The 14,651-nt window shown below is 54.5% G+C and overlaps 7 protein-coding genes across 7 annotated transcripts; 3 read left to right on the plus strand and 4 right to left on the minus strand.

Annotated features, from left to right (window-relative positions):
- Positions 1-776: 776 nt before the first annotated feature.
- On the plus strand, positions 777-1,640 carry ACO1O0_001630 (uncharacterized protein; the record flags this gene model as incomplete). The annotated part of the gene is made up of 1 exon (XM_083191113.1): positions 777-1,640. The coding sequence occupies one exon, from the start codon at positions 777-779 to the stop codon at positions 1,638-1,640; it is 864 nt and encodes a 287-aa protein (XP_083052327.1).
- A 539-nt stretch (positions 1,641-2,179) lies between these two features.
- ACO1O0_001631 (uncharacterized protein) lies at positions 2,180-3,930 on the minus strand (the record flags this gene model as incomplete). The annotated part of the gene is made up of 3 exons (XM_083191114.1): positions 2,180-2,754; positions 2,810-3,024; positions 3,452-3,930. The coding sequence occupies 3 exons, from the start codon at positions 3,928-3,930 to the stop codon at positions 2,180-2,182; spliced, it is 1,269 nt and encodes a 422-aa protein (XP_083052328.1).
- Positions 3,931-4,687: 757 nt separating this feature from the next.
- Positions 4,688-6,674, plus strand: ACO1O0_001632 (MDR family MFS transporter; the record flags this gene model as incomplete). The annotated part of the gene is made up of 5 exons (XM_083191115.1): positions 4,688-4,876; positions 4,967-5,354; positions 5,426-5,961; positions 6,048-6,157; positions 6,224-6,674. 5 exons carry the CDS (start codon positions 4,688-4,690, stop codon positions 6,672-6,674), a joined length of 1,674 nt encoding a protein of 557 aa, XP_083052329.1.
- Positions 6,675-8,300: 1,626 nt separating this feature from the next.
- Positions 8,301-9,449, plus strand: ACO1O0_001633 (sialidase family protein; the record flags this gene model as incomplete). Its single annotated transcript, XM_083191116.1, has 2 exons — positions 8,301-9,004; positions 9,068-9,449. The coding sequence occupies 2 exons, from the start codon at positions 8,301-8,303 to the stop codon at positions 9,447-9,449; spliced, it is 1,086 nt and encodes a 361-aa protein (XP_083052330.1).
- A 179-nt stretch (positions 9,450-9,628) lies between these two features.
- On the minus strand, positions 9,629-10,790 carry ACO1O0_001634 (uncharacterized protein; the record flags this gene model as incomplete). Its single annotated transcript, XM_083191117.1, has 2 exons — positions 9,629-9,675; positions 9,743-10,790. 2 exons carry the CDS (start codon positions 10,788-10,790, stop codon positions 9,629-9,631), a joined length of 1,095 nt encoding a protein of 364 aa, XP_083052331.1.
- An 817-nt stretch (positions 10,791-11,607) lies between these two features.
- Positions 11,608-12,345, minus strand: ACO1O0_001635 (uncharacterized protein; the record flags this gene model as incomplete). The annotated part of the gene is made up of 1 exon (XM_083191118.1): positions 11,608-12,345. The coding sequence occupies one exon, from the start codon at positions 12,343-12,345 to the stop codon at positions 11,608-11,610; it is 738 nt and encodes a 245-aa protein (XP_083052332.1).
- A 1,299-nt stretch (positions 12,346-13,644) lies between these two features.
- Positions 13,645-14,480, minus strand: ACO1O0_001636 (NADAR family protein; the record flags this gene model as incomplete). Its single annotated transcript, XM_083191119.1, has 3 exons — positions 13,645-14,021; positions 14,091-14,187; positions 14,241-14,480. 3 exons carry the CDS (start codon positions 14,478-14,480, stop codon positions 13,645-13,647), a joined length of 714 nt encoding a protein of 237 aa, XP_083052333.1.
- Positions 14,481-14,651: the final 171 nt, after the last annotated feature.

Below are 14,651 nucleotides of genomic sequence, written 5' to 3' on the forward strand. Positions count from 1 at the left end.
TAAATGCAGTTGCAAGCAGGGACTGATGTCATAGGCCTACGGCTGGCGGGCCAGAATGTTATAGACTAGTCGAATGACACAACTTGGGTGATATGGGGACCATCTTTATAACAACCCAGGCGGAGCACGAGCTTCAGTGCGTAGATTGAACTTTTAAGCATGGACGTTTCTTGTGAGCGTAGCTAATTTTCCAAATTTCCGTGGTATTTTGGCATTGCATATAGACTAGCACGATGAGCGGACCTCAAGTCTGAGAAATGGAGCGCAGTATTCCCGCCCAAGCACAGCAAAGTATCCAGCCGTGAAGTCACGGGCATATCGGCAAGAATACGTTGTAGCTCGTGATTCCTGTCTATCCTGACTTGGAGCCCACCGGGAATCTAGACCTGCCATACCGCTCCTGTGCGACTGTGGCTCCAAAATGAGGCTGTCGACTATTGAACTCAGCTACCCTTACTCCGCCTCCAGCACACAGCCACTTCGAGGATGCGATATGTGAACCGTTGTCGGTAGGTGGACCATTGAACGCCTCACCACGTCACGCATGCCTCCAGGGCTGAATGAGCCCTACGGCATGGCATTCAGCGGGTTGCAGTGCAGCGCCGCAGTACGCCGTAGGTCTGTCGCCAAGCATAAATACCCCAACCATCCCTGTTGGGCCCCGGCCCTTGGGACGATCATTCATCACCCAAGACTTGGCCAGCGGTAGTTTATATTCGGTTATTTACTACATTCATCCCATTTGATCATCGGATTCCGATTCTCATTGACCGACAATGTCGGCGGTGGTGGCGGCCGTCGACGGCTTCAGCCTGCTGAACCGATGGCTGCTCTACACGAGCTTCATGCTCGCCCCCGCACAGTTCGTGTCGGGCCTGGGCAACAACTGCCCCAGCAACATCGGCTTCCTGGCCTACAACTGGTACACCCAGGTCAAATGGTACAACGCCGCCAAGTCGCAGGAGATGCACGCCGTGTCGCTGGTCCTCGTCCACGTCAACATGCTCTTCAGCTTCACATACCTCGCGGGCGTCTCCTCGGGGAACATCTTCATGGGGCTGTTCCTGGGGCTCGGCTCCGCGGGCGTCATCGTGCTCAACACGGTGGCCGCCTGGACCGCGTGGGCGACAAACATGCGCGAGGGCTATGGCGAGTTCCAGTTCTTCTTCTTCGGGTGGCGCAAGCTCAGCAAAGGCTGGCACACCTTCATACTCCTGTGGCAGATCAGCGACTCCCTCTTCGCCTTTGTCTGCTTCATGACGGCCCTCAGCATACCCTTTGTCATCCGGAACAAGGACAAGGACAGGGAGTACCCCTGGTGGCTCAGGTACCCGGCCATTCCCCTGGGCGCCGCTGCCATGCTCCTCATCGGCTGGCCTCTCATTCTGTGGACCGAGCTCATCGTCCAGCGGAACAACATCGAGTCGGAGACGGACTGGGTTGCTGTTTGGCTCTTCATCGTGCAGGTTGGGACCCTGCTGGCGCCCAGCTGCACTGCCACCCTGGGCTGCTTCGGTATGGGGCGCAAATCCGAACAAGAAGATGTTTCGCCCCCACCCGCCGAGCGGCCCAAGACGAGATCGCTTTGGAGGCTCTGGAGGTCAGGAAATAAGGAGCGCAGGGATTTTGGTCTCCGGTGAGATAGATCTGGCGTATGTGGATATTTGCGAAAGAGCACTTTGTTACTAGGGTAATTGTGAACTTGTCATCATACTTCCACCCAGTAACTTCATGTGCCATGTCGAACCTGCACTAATAATACTACGGGGATACCGTCTTGTCCATGCGGCTCCCGTCGTGGCAGCTACAGCTTCTGGGATCCAGGACCCCTCAACCCAGTCTTTGCTATGTACATGGTACTAGTTAGTTTTTGCTGGCTACTGGGTCGTCGCATATATATTGAACGAGTGCCCCAACAGGCAATGAGTGGGTACCCCTTCAAATCGGAGCTACGGAGCTGATCTAAATTGCTCGCCGAGAGTACGGTGGGCCCATCGGGCCGGCATTTAGTCTCGAGCTCCGGTGTCCTCCTTGCCACATCGGCTGGACCTCCATCTGGCTGCCGTCGTCATCAGTCTTCAAGTATATACACTTTTCCTCCCTCGAAGAGTCCCTCGAAGAGGTGCATTGGTTTCGATTGCGATAGTCAAGGAACCGCGCGCGTTATTATATTCCACACTCAGGGTTCGTTCTGCATGAGATCGGCGTCAAGGCTCCCGTCCAGCAGCGACAGCCACGCGCCGTCCTCGAATTCACCCAATGCTATTGACTCGTCCCACATCGTGGGCGTCATCGGGGGGTCCGGAGACACCTTTGAGAGGTACCAGCCCTTTGCCCACTTCATCCTTTCCGCCAGCCTCAAGAACGGTCCCTTGCCGTATGGCGCCGCCGGTCGCTTGCTGCACCAGTGCTGATGGGCAGCCTCAAAATGGATACTCAGCCGGTCCGTCAGGCCCGGGTAGTCGGCCATCTCCCTGGCTGTGGCAATGTCCCAGTCCCTGTCCTCCAACAACAGTGCCCTTGTGAGGGCGTGGTTCCCGCACGAAATATGGGCCACGAAAGCAATCGTGTGTGTGGCGAAAGCCTCCGCCGGAACGGTGAGACTCAGCTCCAGGAGTGCCTTGGCGTTCTGGAAGTAGGCCCAGAGGCCCCGGGTTCTTGCGTTGGTCTGGACCTCGCTTGCGTCGGGTTCCATAAAGATTGCCGGCTCGTACAATCGGATAAGAGCCATGTGGTAATGGCCCCAGACAATATCTGCTGACGGTCAGCCACCGAGTCCCTCCCCGCACTACCATGGGGATCATCATACAGCTTTGCATCACCTTTTCGGGCTGTCCCCGAACCATGCCGTCGAGTTCTTTGTGTATTGTGGCGTAGGCCATCTCATATGGTATTCCGAAGGTGGACTGAATGCCGGTTGCGTAGCTCTGAGACAGACTGACAGCCCGAAGGTATGGCCTCTGGATCCGGGCTAATGCAGCCGCGAGGTGGTCGGTTGGGTATTCGTCCGCTTCGCAGAGCTCCCTACAGCACTGGTCGATGTAGTCGGAATAGTTTGGGGGCTCAGTACGTCGAAAGACCGTGCCCAAGCTAGATCAATCACATCAGAAACTGAACACAAGAATAGGGTGGCTCTGCTGAGAGTGGGATTTCGTACATTGAACCCAGATAGAAAGTGCCCAGGAAGGCTCTTCGGCCAGCATTCGTGGGCTCCCTGCGAATGTTAAATCCGCGTATTTGAACTTGAGCATCGTCAGCAATAGACTTGGCCGGTGTGACCTGGTCCTCGGGTCTTCTGTTTAAGCCCAGGTCGCCGACAAGACCAACAGCCAATTGCAACAGACTTGAATTATGGGCGGCAATAGTAAATTGCCAATCGTTCCTAGTGGGTGCCAGTCAGAGATCGTGGTCAGTAGGAGGAACGAGGAACAGAGGATGGCGGAGATGTTACCATGCAATCAAGAGAAGAATTGTTTGGAGATGCTCCAGGCTCTTTTCGTTGACAACCACGATGCGATGAGCCAAGTGCGACCGGAACCACTCATTCACAACACCTTTCAAAGGCCAAAGTGGAGGCCTGCACGAGTTTATGATGGCTTTCAGTAACAGGGGCTGCTCCTGGAGCATCTGCCGAGCCCCCATATTGGGCACCGGGCAGAACGGGAATGCCGGGAGCATCTCGGTCCTATATTCGTTGAGGAGCTGGGCTGCTTCGGGTAGCGAGACGCTGAAACCCGGAACAATGTCGACGTGTTGCTCCGGTTCAAGACTGCTGGCAGTTCTGCAAGGTGTTTGTGCCGTCATCTGGGGTAGGGGGGCCTCGGGGATCGTTGGCGGAGTCGCGCTATAACCTCCGACTCTCCGAGGGGTCTCTGGATGATGCCAGTTGGCGGCGCTGGGTGAACGCTCATTTGTGGACAGCATGGTCATGATGCTCTCAACCTTTTGCTCGAGGGTCTTGACGCGACTGCACCGAGTTAATGCCCTGCAGTAGGGAACACTGGATGGCAAACGAACTTGGATTTCCCCCGTTTCTTCCTGGGCGCCCACTCCGGCATAGCACACTCGAGAGCTCCCTTGGAACATCTGGTCCAAACAGTGAGCTACCAACAGAGTCCATGTATCCCATTTGGGAATAAGACTGACCGTTCGCAACGTGTCTCGCCCTCACTTCGCCAGACACATTTGGTCTTTGAGCGAGCGCAATTGATGCATGCCCTTTGCTGTCTGTCGGGCGCCATCGAGGATCTGAGGCCTATAGCGTTGGTCGGCTGCACCAGCGTCGCCGAGCCGGGGGAAACACCAATGGAACGGAGGCGGCACAGGGAGATCCGATCGATGACGGCGGAAGGACAAATTACTCCGGCGCCCATGAAAGTCGGGAGGCGATATTTGCTGCCCGAGAAAGATGGTATGATGATTGATGAAGGAGGGAAGAGGCAGAGAGCGACTCCACTCGGGAAGCAAAATGACTTCCGAGCTCCGGTAGAAGTGGGACTGCTCTGCCTAAAGTGGAAATCCTCATCTAAGATCGGTGGGCCTCGGGTGGCATCTTAAGCTCCGGTATCCTCTGGTTCATCCGACGAATTGCTCAATAAATAAATAACGAACCCCCAAGGTTGCGGTGTCGTCAACTATTTACGGGCATTTGGAATTCCAGTGGCTCTCCGCTGCTTCTTTGTCGACCATGTCTTCAGCCACCATCTCCGACACTCCAACCTTGCCGGCCCAAGAAGAGGTAAAGGGGGAGGTAAAAGAGGAGGCAAAGGGAGACGCGGTGGAAACCCCGAATGCTCAACCTTCCCGCCATCTTGAGGGTGTTCCCCTTGTGCTCGTCTGCATTGGCCTGGCTCTGGGTGTCTTCTGTCTCGGTCTGGTAAGTAATACGGCCGGCCCTATTGCCCTATTTGTCCCTGCTTAGGACTCGTGCCATGCCATGCTGACTTGGGTACTTGCAAAATCAAAGGATCGATCTATTCTTGCGACTGCGATCCCCAAGATCACGAGCCAATTCAATTCTCTCGATGACGTCGCCTGGTACGGCTCGTCCTACCTACTCACCACCTGCTGCTTCCAGCTCATGTTCGGCAAGCTGTACGCCGATTTCAAGGTCAAATGGGTCTTTACTGCTGCCCTTGCCCTCTTTGAAATAGGCTCCCTTGTCGCTGGCTGCGCCCCCAACTCGGTAGCCCTGATCATCGGCCGCGCCATCCAGGGAGTGGGATGCGCCGGCGTCCTAACTGGCGCGTTTACCATAATTGCGCTGGTTCTGCCATTACACAAGCGTCCAGTGTACACGGGTCTTATTGGAAGTGTTTCTGGTATAAGCCAGATCATTGCCCCGACGTTGGGAGGTAAGACATACCTCAATATATCTATTCTCTAGACCAGGGCCAGCTCTGTTGACTTGCGGCCATGATCACAGGTGTATTTACCGACCGGGCCACATGGCGTTGGTGTTTCTGGATCAACCTACCCCTTGGCGCTGTCACCGTCGTGGTCGTCATCTTCTTCGTCAAACTCCCGCCGAAACCAAAGTCAGACACGCCTCGCAGTTATGCGCAGCTCCTCCGGAAGCTCGACCTGCCAGGCACGCTCACCCTGATGCCCAGCATAGTCTGCCTGCTTCTGGCCCTCCAGTGGGGCGGCCTGAAATACCCGTGGGGCAACTGGCGCGTCATTCTCTGCCTCGTCATCTTTGCCGTCCTCATAGTGGTCTGGTTCTACATCCAGTATCGGAGGGGCGACGAGGCCACACTGCCGCTGCGGATCTTGAAGCAGAGGTCTGTTGCCAGCGGTGTTGCCTTTGCGCTCTGCTCATCGGGAACCTTGTTCGTCATTGTCTACTACGTTCCGATTTGGTTCCAGTCCGTCCAGTCCGCGTCTGCGGAGAAGTCGGGCATTAATTTCCTGGCTTCGACGGCTGCCATGTCGGTTACTGCGGTTCTGAGCGGTGTGCTGGTGAGTGGTTGCTTCCACTAAAATTTACAATACCTGGCAAGCCTGAATGGACGGCGTTGTTAACAATATGCTTTCTTCATCCCTAGACATCGAAATCTGGCTACTACGTACCCCAAATGTATGCCAGCGTCGTGCTCATGTCCGTATCCGCTGGGCTGGTCCACAGGTACCAGTTGGATACGACAACCGTCTATTGGTGAGTCATATTATCCACAGAATACGCCCGTCATGGAGCGATGTGCTGACTGAGGTCCATCGACAGGGCTGCAACACTGGTCCTTTTCGGCCTGGGCGCAGGCATTGGCATGCAAATGCCAATCACCGCCGCGCAGACAGTGTTGCGCGGGAACGATATTCCCCTTGGCACGTCCTTGCTTATCCTGATCCAGACTCTGGCCGGAACCATTTTCCTGGCGGTCGGCCAGAACCTCTTCCAGACCGAGTTGATACGGGCGTTGGGTGTGTATGTGCCCGGTGTCGATCCGAGGGTGGTGATCCACACTGGAGTGTCTAACTTGGACTCGGTTATCAAGAAGGCGTATGGCGCAGAGGCATTCAGGGGAGTGCTCGACGCGTATAACACAGCGCTGAAGAAATGTTTCTTGGTATGCCTTATTTTGGCCTGCCTGTCGATAGTAGGACCTATCTTCATGGAATGGAAGAATGTCAAGGTTGAGAGCGCCAAGGAAGCGCAGGAGCACAATTTAGAATAGGTTCCATCGGTGGTATGAGTGTACAATCATAGGCCATAGACGGGAAGTAATGCATTAGATAGAATTCTTATCAAGGCTGTGCAGCAGAAAGGAACATGACGTATATAATATAATCTGTTGGGGTTCTCATGCAGATGCCTACCCGTCCATCTGGCCGATGACTCGGTCTCCGCAAGGTGTTATCATGCGCAGCGTTCCAGTTTTGACAGACATGAAAGGGCATCGGAGTGTCCCGAGACAAATAAACCCCTCAATAACATATACCCGGAGCTAGAGAGGAAGGTAATTAGAGGTTAGCATCAATACAGCCGATTGTCAGTGCCTCCATCTCCCGTACAATGGTCTTTTCAACCCAAGCACATTTGTAGTTGCATTGGAGTTGATAAGTGCTATCTTTGGGAATTTAGGAGCAGATCCTTCTGGAACAAGGGTGTCATGTCCCGAATCTAGACCAACTCGGAGGCTGCCGAGAGCCGGCCAAGAATCCTATGAGGAAATGAGAACAAGAATCTATCGTCTCCTTCCCTTTACGCTTTATTTCACGGCCGATCCGGGTTAGACCCGGATCCGCAAAGCTGACGTCCAACTCCAAACCGGTCCCCCGGACTCAATCGCCGCCCGCATCACGGTGTCTCCGTCCGAGATCTTGGCCGAGGATTGAGTCTAGACTCCCCAAGATGACGGTACGCCAACATGTAACGTCGCCAATCCTCCAACTATTCCTCACCGGATATTTGTTGGTTTTTATTCCCGAGATAATTTAAGCGACCTGACCCGCACAACTGGTCACTTTACCCCACCAGAAGTTGGTCCCTTGGACTTGGTAAAGTCGTGGTAGTGCCAGCTCGTCGGCTAGCATGGCTTCGGTCGCTTCTCAGTTGGTAAGCGCCGTATGAGGCCAATACAGTTGATCATATCCGACTTTTATCGTTGATCTAGTTACTCTCCAAGATCCGCTGCGCTGGGTCAGCCAGCGGCACTGAAAGCACTCCCAGTGAGACTCTTCCCCGCAGGCCACATGCTGCCCTGGCGATACGCTGTGACCAGTGTGAGACGATGACGGAATCGGCTGTGGAAACCTTACACGATGTAAGAATCTATGCGTGATTTCAAGGCCATGCTCGATAGTGGAAACGGCCGAGAAGGGCCATCTAACCAGTGTTATCCGAGAGATGTTGAAGCCCACCCAAGCCGGGCCCCACCATACCCCGACAGAATGCCATTGTAAATGCAAGACAGCTCGCACATGGCATTCTGATAGCAGTGCCCATCAACTTTGACTGGGGTTGGTAAGCATTGACTGCCGAGAAGGGTGAGTGAGACCTGCCGCTACTGGACTGTGCAAGATGGTCACCCTTTGTCTTGGCATGCCATCCTGCAGGACATGTAACCACGACCCAATAACCGTGGGACACAGCACACACACATGACGGTCATACCAGAGCTGCGACCATATCAGAGCTGCGGCCATGTCGTACGCGGCAGGTCCGGTTCTAACTGTGCTGCCCCGTTGCTTTGTTATAAAGATGGCATTATGCCGATGGTGTTGGCTCGGGGGCCTAGTTGCTAAAGTTCACGTCTCCTCTGCAACCATACACCCACCGGTACATGAGATATTCCTTCACCATGATTTCTCCATTCCGATCACTATTTACCGCCGCTGTGGCTCTCAGCAGCCTAGTGCAGGGTCTGCCCGTTGGTGAAACGGAGCGGCAAGTGTCGGTGGCTGTCTCCCCCGTCGCGGACCGTGTGGTGGTGGACTCGGGTGGCACTTACATGCGCACCACCGTCCTCGCCGACGGAAGCCTCATTGGCGGTTACGCCGCCTCCGACGGCGCCAACCGCGTCCTTCGTGTCGTCAAATCCACCGACGGCGGCGACTCTTGGCAGCGAATCGGCGTCGTCGACAGCGCTCTAGCGACTGCCCGCCAAATCGACAATGCCTTCCCGCTGGCCCTCCCCGATGGACGTATCCTGTATTCCTTCCGGAACCACGACAAGAACCAGGATGGCGCCATTACCTTTTACCGCATCACCGTGTGTGTATCCGAGGACGGCGGCAAGACGTGGTCGTTCCTCTCCCAGATCGACCAGCGCGCGGTGGCGTCCAACAAGAATGGGCTCTGGGAACCGTTCCTGCGCGTCGCAAAGGACGGGAATATCCAGGCGTACTACTCGGCGGAGAACAATGCTTCTGACCAAGACAATCTGATGAAAACCTCCACAGATGGTGGTCGCACGTGGGGTCCGGCCATCACCGTGTCTGGAGCCGGTGTTGCCTCCAGAGATGGCATGATTGGCGTCGCTGATGTCGGTAACGGGAATCTCATGTAAGCCATTCTTTGAAAGATCCTCGAGGCCTGATGGTTTCCAAAGTACTTATTCTGTTCTAGCGCCGTCTTTGAAAACACAGCCGCCGGCCCCTTCTCCGTCGACTACGTCCTATCTTCGGATGACGGCCAGAACTGGGGTTCGCGCGGGCGCGTCTACACCGCCGTCAACAACCTCGAGGCCGGCGCGCCACAGGTCATCAACGTCGGTGGGACCCTAGTTGTATCCTTCATGTCCAACGAGGCGGGCAGCGGTCCTGGTGTCGACAGCGGGGAAATGAAGGTCGTGACGAGCACAGACGGTGGCGCAAACTGGTCCGACGATACTGTCATCTCTGGCCTCGGATCCCACTGGCCTGGTTTGCAGGTCCTCGACGATAAGACCTTCCTCGCGCTCTACTCGTTTAATGGCGTTGGACTCGTGAGCCACAAGCACACTGTATAAATCAGTCACCGAGTTTCGGTGACGATGTGCTTCATTCAACAGGATTTATAGTCTCGTATAACGTAAAATACAAAACTCCATTCAGAGTACGCAGTCTCGGGATATTCTTGATCGAAATTTACTCAGTATCAGATTGACCATTCCACACAAAACGCCCGCTGCTCGTTTGATTGATCATTTCAATAGTGTTCAGTCGACAGTCGGTCAAGAAACGCGATGCGAAAAGCTACCGTAACAGATATCAGCACAAGACTAAGTAGGCCGCGGTTAATATTTAAATAAAGGAAACTCACCTCCGGGGTTGCGAGCAGCCGCATACATGACCTGGGATATGGGCCTAATGTCACCCTCAAGGCCATTGGAGACATGATGCTCCCAGAACCCCAAAACAGCCTCTACCTTTGAACCAAGCTCGGGCGTGGTGTCATCGCAGCACCGAATCCCCAAGCAAGCACCAAACTCCCGGAAAGCCAGTCTTCGTGAGGCCGGTCTATGGATCATTGGCGACTCCTCGTCCAGTAGTTCCCCAGCCATGTCCAGGGCCCTGCCCTTGAACCACCTGGTCCACTTGTCCTCTGGGTAGATCTGAGAGACCCATAGCCCCATACCTAGATCGAGCGGGTCGCCGCTGGGCCGGATATTTTCCTTGCGGCCCATGATGTTTGAGTAGTCTTCTATTTCCTTCTGCAAAAGATCATCGCCGTGTCCATGCCTAGCTGCCGTGTCTTGCAGGAGTCGGCAGATGACATATCCCGTGGCAGCATCCAGGTGTCCCTCGGAGGGAACTAGGACAGTCTTCATGTCCATGGAAATTTTCCACACCATGGACAGGTGTCCTGAGCTCCGGCGGATGAGAAATCGTGGATGAATGGCCTTCGCTAACTGTATTGCCAGATCGTTGTACTTGGGTTCCCTGGCCGCCACCGAAAGGCGGTTCAGCGAAAACATCCATAGTGTCAGATAATGGTGGTACTGGCCGTCGCAGTCATCGCCATGGTCCAAAGTCTTCCCAATTCTCAGCCCACCATCCAGGGGCTTCTCATCTGTCGCACCCTCGAGCCTGGCGGTGCCGTCTCTGGTCCTGCCGAGTATATCGTGGACAGTGTGAACTAGGCGCTTCGCCAGCGTCATGTATTTTGCCGACGAGTTCTCGACGGACAGTGTGACCAAGTTGACGACCCCAAAGGCATCCGTCCACAGATATCGCCCGTGGTGGCCCCCGGCACCAGGTTTCTCGGGCGCGACCCAGGTTCTGGCCTCGTCGTGGGTTAGCTGGTCGAAAGGCCCATAGACGGCCCGCATCGCATCGAGTGCGTGACCCTCGGGGCCCGTGTGAGTCATCTTGGAATGGATTATTGCTTGATACCGCGCACTTGGGCGTGGATTGAAGATTCTTTGCGGATAAAAACTGTGACTGAAAGCTCTTCTCAATGCGCCAAGGGCGGACGAAAAGTGACGGGGGGTTTGACATTGACCTAGCAAGTTTGCCATCAGGATTCATCATAACCGGCCCTGACGCTACTATGTTGAGAGACGCTGAAACCCTGCCCGTGCTTCATGCATCAAGTCGCGGAAAGAACTTCAACTCTGCATGTTGCCACCTGTTTACTCGTTTATTGCGTCTATACCTGCGTTTCTGGCGTGCGAGTGTGCAAATCCATATCTCATAAGTCGACGCCATTTGCGTCACCAAGACGTCAGCCAACGTCAGAGTAACTACTATGGGCGAAAGCGCACGGGAACTTGGGACATTGTTACTAGTAGCAAAGCTCAGGGTAGTACCAGAAAAATATCATCAAGCTTACTCACCCTCTCCCTTATAGCGGCATCAAGTGGCATGGTAGACAGGTGCACGGGGCTCGGAGCACGTCGCGGTACGGGCTTTGGCCTGGGCATTCGGCGCCGACCCCCGGAAAAGAAAAGTGGGGCCGTGCCGGTCACCACTACCAGTATCCGTAGTATCTCGGTACATATTGCCGAGTACATATACGCGGAATGAGACTGCAGGGGCAGACAATCATGCGCAGCATTGATAACTTCGTTGTTTCAGTCTACTTTGATAGAATCGAATAATGTATTTATATAGGGAGCCCGTCAAATCATACATCCACGGCCACCCGTGCGTCCATCTTTTCCTCATCCCCCAATCTCCCATCGCTTACTCCGAAAGGCGGATGTAGCGGAAGGGCTCGGCGACGTAGCTGCCAACGCCCCAGCCGACCTCGCGCTGGTAGGCGACGCAGCCGTCGGTGCCCTTGCACTCGACGGTGTTGTACACGGAGTGGCTGTCGTCGACCCAGGAGTGGAAAATCACAACGTGGCCGCCAGCGCCGCCGGTACCCGCAGCGAGGGTGCCGACAAAGTCGCCGGCCTGGATGTCGTCGTAGGAGATGGACTCGGCAATGTCGCCCATGGTGACGGTGGAGTAGCCGGGGGCGCTGGCGTGCAGGGCCATGGAGACGAAGCCGGAGCAGTCGGTGCGGTAGTCACGGCCGTTCATGTCGGGCTCGTAGGCCTCCATGGAGTAGGGGATGTGCTGCTGGATCCAGAAGTCGGCGCGGGCCATGATCTGGTCGCGGGTGATGGGGCCCTCGTACTCGGAGTCGTCGTCGCCGCCGGTACCCTCGCACTTGTCGGTGACCATGCCGTCCGAGCCCGTCTTGACATAGTAGTCGGTGACGTAGCAGTCGTCCTGGGTCTTGTCCCAGATGGCGTTGCCCGAGATGAGCTCGCCGTAGGTCTGGCAGCTGATCTCGACCTCGTCGTTCAGGGCGTAGGTCTTGACGACCTCATCGCTGGTGCGGGGTCCGGCACGGCAGTTGACATCGTCGGCAGTGATGGGGTAGGCGCTGATGAGCGGCAGAACCGCAGCGAGGGCGAAGGTGGTGAGCTGCATGGTGGCAGGAGTTGATGTGTGAGTCTGGTGTATGGTCCGGTGGTGTTTGTCGAGGCTGTTGATGATGGTTTGGAACAAGGATAGAAACAAGGGCGATCTTCAGAGATATTTATGCCAGGCTTGCTACGTTGTGGGACGCCTTGGTAGCCGATGGGTCGCGGAAACCAAGTCTTGGGTTGGCTGCGCCTCGACGATCATGCTACATCGAACCCTTGAGCTTATCATAGAGATGTTTCAGAGGTAAGACACCCGAAACGTGGAGGGCCCAGGACCTGCATCTTCACCGATTGTCGACGGAGCCGGCACATGGAGTTGAAGATGGCTTCGAATCGCATTGGGTCGCATTAGATCGCATTGACCGCATTCAATACTCGGCTGGGAGATCGCAGTGGGGCCCAAGGCTGCCCTTGATGCTGATCGGCAGTCAAAGTGGCCCCCAAGGCATTTCCGACCCAAAAATATCCATCGCCTGTACGTAAAATTGGCTGGGCGGACAGATATTGACCCATTTCTGACTGGTTCCCGTTTAATGTCACCATCGCAACTCCTGCCAAATCGATAGGTCTCTGTGGCGAATGTCTTGACCTTCCTGCTTCAGTGCTTCGTCTGTTGGGTTGCACCTGGACTAGGAATACTGGCCTGCCCGTTTCGTCCATCAAGGTACTTGCTATCAATTGCATCCCCAAATTCACGGCAATGACAACTTCAGATTGTTAGCCCGTCCCTCGCAGGTTCGGCATATAAACTGTCCAGCAGACCACATGCATTTATGACGTCCTCCAAGATCGCCAAAAGTCCCGAGCAGACCACCATCCGGTGCAATAATTTATGCAATGAGCCCAATGATTTATTTTTTTTTGGGGGGGGGGCTTCAAAGCGAGAAGGTCACATTGTTTTCTGCTAATCGTCATTTGAATAGCTTGCGCGTCCTCCTAGATGCTTCTACCTGTAAGTCTACTACCCTAAACCTACTATGATGGCTTCAACATCCTACTCCGTACACATGAGGTTATGTAGCCAGGGCAGATTAGACTCGATAAGATATAAATCACACCCATTGTTCAGAGTATTGGGTTTTGCATCTTCACATGTAGAGAGAATATTCGTAAGTGGTATGGAGATGGGGCTCGGCCGTACTGCGCACATCCCATATTGTATCCTTGATTATGGTGGAAGAGAAGTAAATACATCTTGGCCTTGGTGATTGGAGGGTCCAACGCCATCTAGAACACAAAAGTATGAAGTGAATAGTGTACTACCATAAAACCAATCCCGTTGTTTGCCGCTGGCCTATGTCTCCTACCACCATATGGAAAGACGACCCCCCACGTCAAACTGGGATACATCTATCTCAACGGACGACTGTGGCTTTGAATGCTTCTTCTTCAGCGCTTCCTTCCTCTGAAGAATGGCTTCCATAACCGGATCGCCATCTGTTATTCCATCTCGTCTGATATCCATCACCGCCTTACCGTACAAATTCTGACCCCACTCTTTCCTATCGGTCTTCTTCGCGTCCGCAGCTCGGAAGCCGATGCCCCAGAGCCGGTCGTGCGGAGTAGCATCGACGAGCTCACGATCTCCGGTGGCTTCGAGGCGCTCGCGGATATTGGAGTCTTTATCCACGGGGAAATGGAATTTCAGAGCATTTGCTATTTTAGCAATCTCGAAACACTCTGTTATAGGTTAGTGATGTGTGGATTTTATGAAAAACTTGTACAATCCAGTAGCTCTTGGCGCCATACTTTGCTTCCAGACTTCCTCGTCAAAATTCTTAATGTTGTTTCCAATGAATCTCTGCTCACTGATATCATTAGAGCTTCCGATTCGATTATAGGCTTCCTGTGTTTGGTTATTTATAGTGCCGGGGTTGTTGGCACTGGAGCCTGACTTACTCTATCGCCAAACAGCCGCGCCTTCTCTTGCGTTACATATTCGCCGACAGATATCCAGACGTCGTCGCCGTCCGTGAAGGGCGACTGGTACCAAGGCGCGAGAAAGCCCGTCGCAGGGTCCGTTTCCTTCCAGAAATAGAGGGGCTTGGGTTGTTGAGACACTGGAGCCTCTCGAGCTAAGTTATTTCGGCGAGGTCTCGACGCCGTGGGCCGTTTGAGCTTTCTTCGTTGTCGAGGCATGATCGGCTAATTGTAGCACAATCCCTGTATGACGGGAGTAGCAGCTTTACATTGCAACAGGCCTAGGCCAGACAGCGGGAGTGAGATTGTATATATGATTGAAGTAGGATCCCCGCCACTAACAGACACCTCGCTCAACGCTACAAAGAGAGAGCCTTGGCGTCTGCCTAC

Source organism: Amphichorda felina (genome assembly GCF_050947745.1).
Source record: "Amphichorda felina strain 45539 chromosome Unknown scaffold_2, whole genome shotgun sequence".
Lineage (NCBI taxonomy): Eukaryota > Fungi > Ascomycota > Sordariomycetes > Hypocreales > Bionectriaceae > Amphichorda > Amphichorda felina.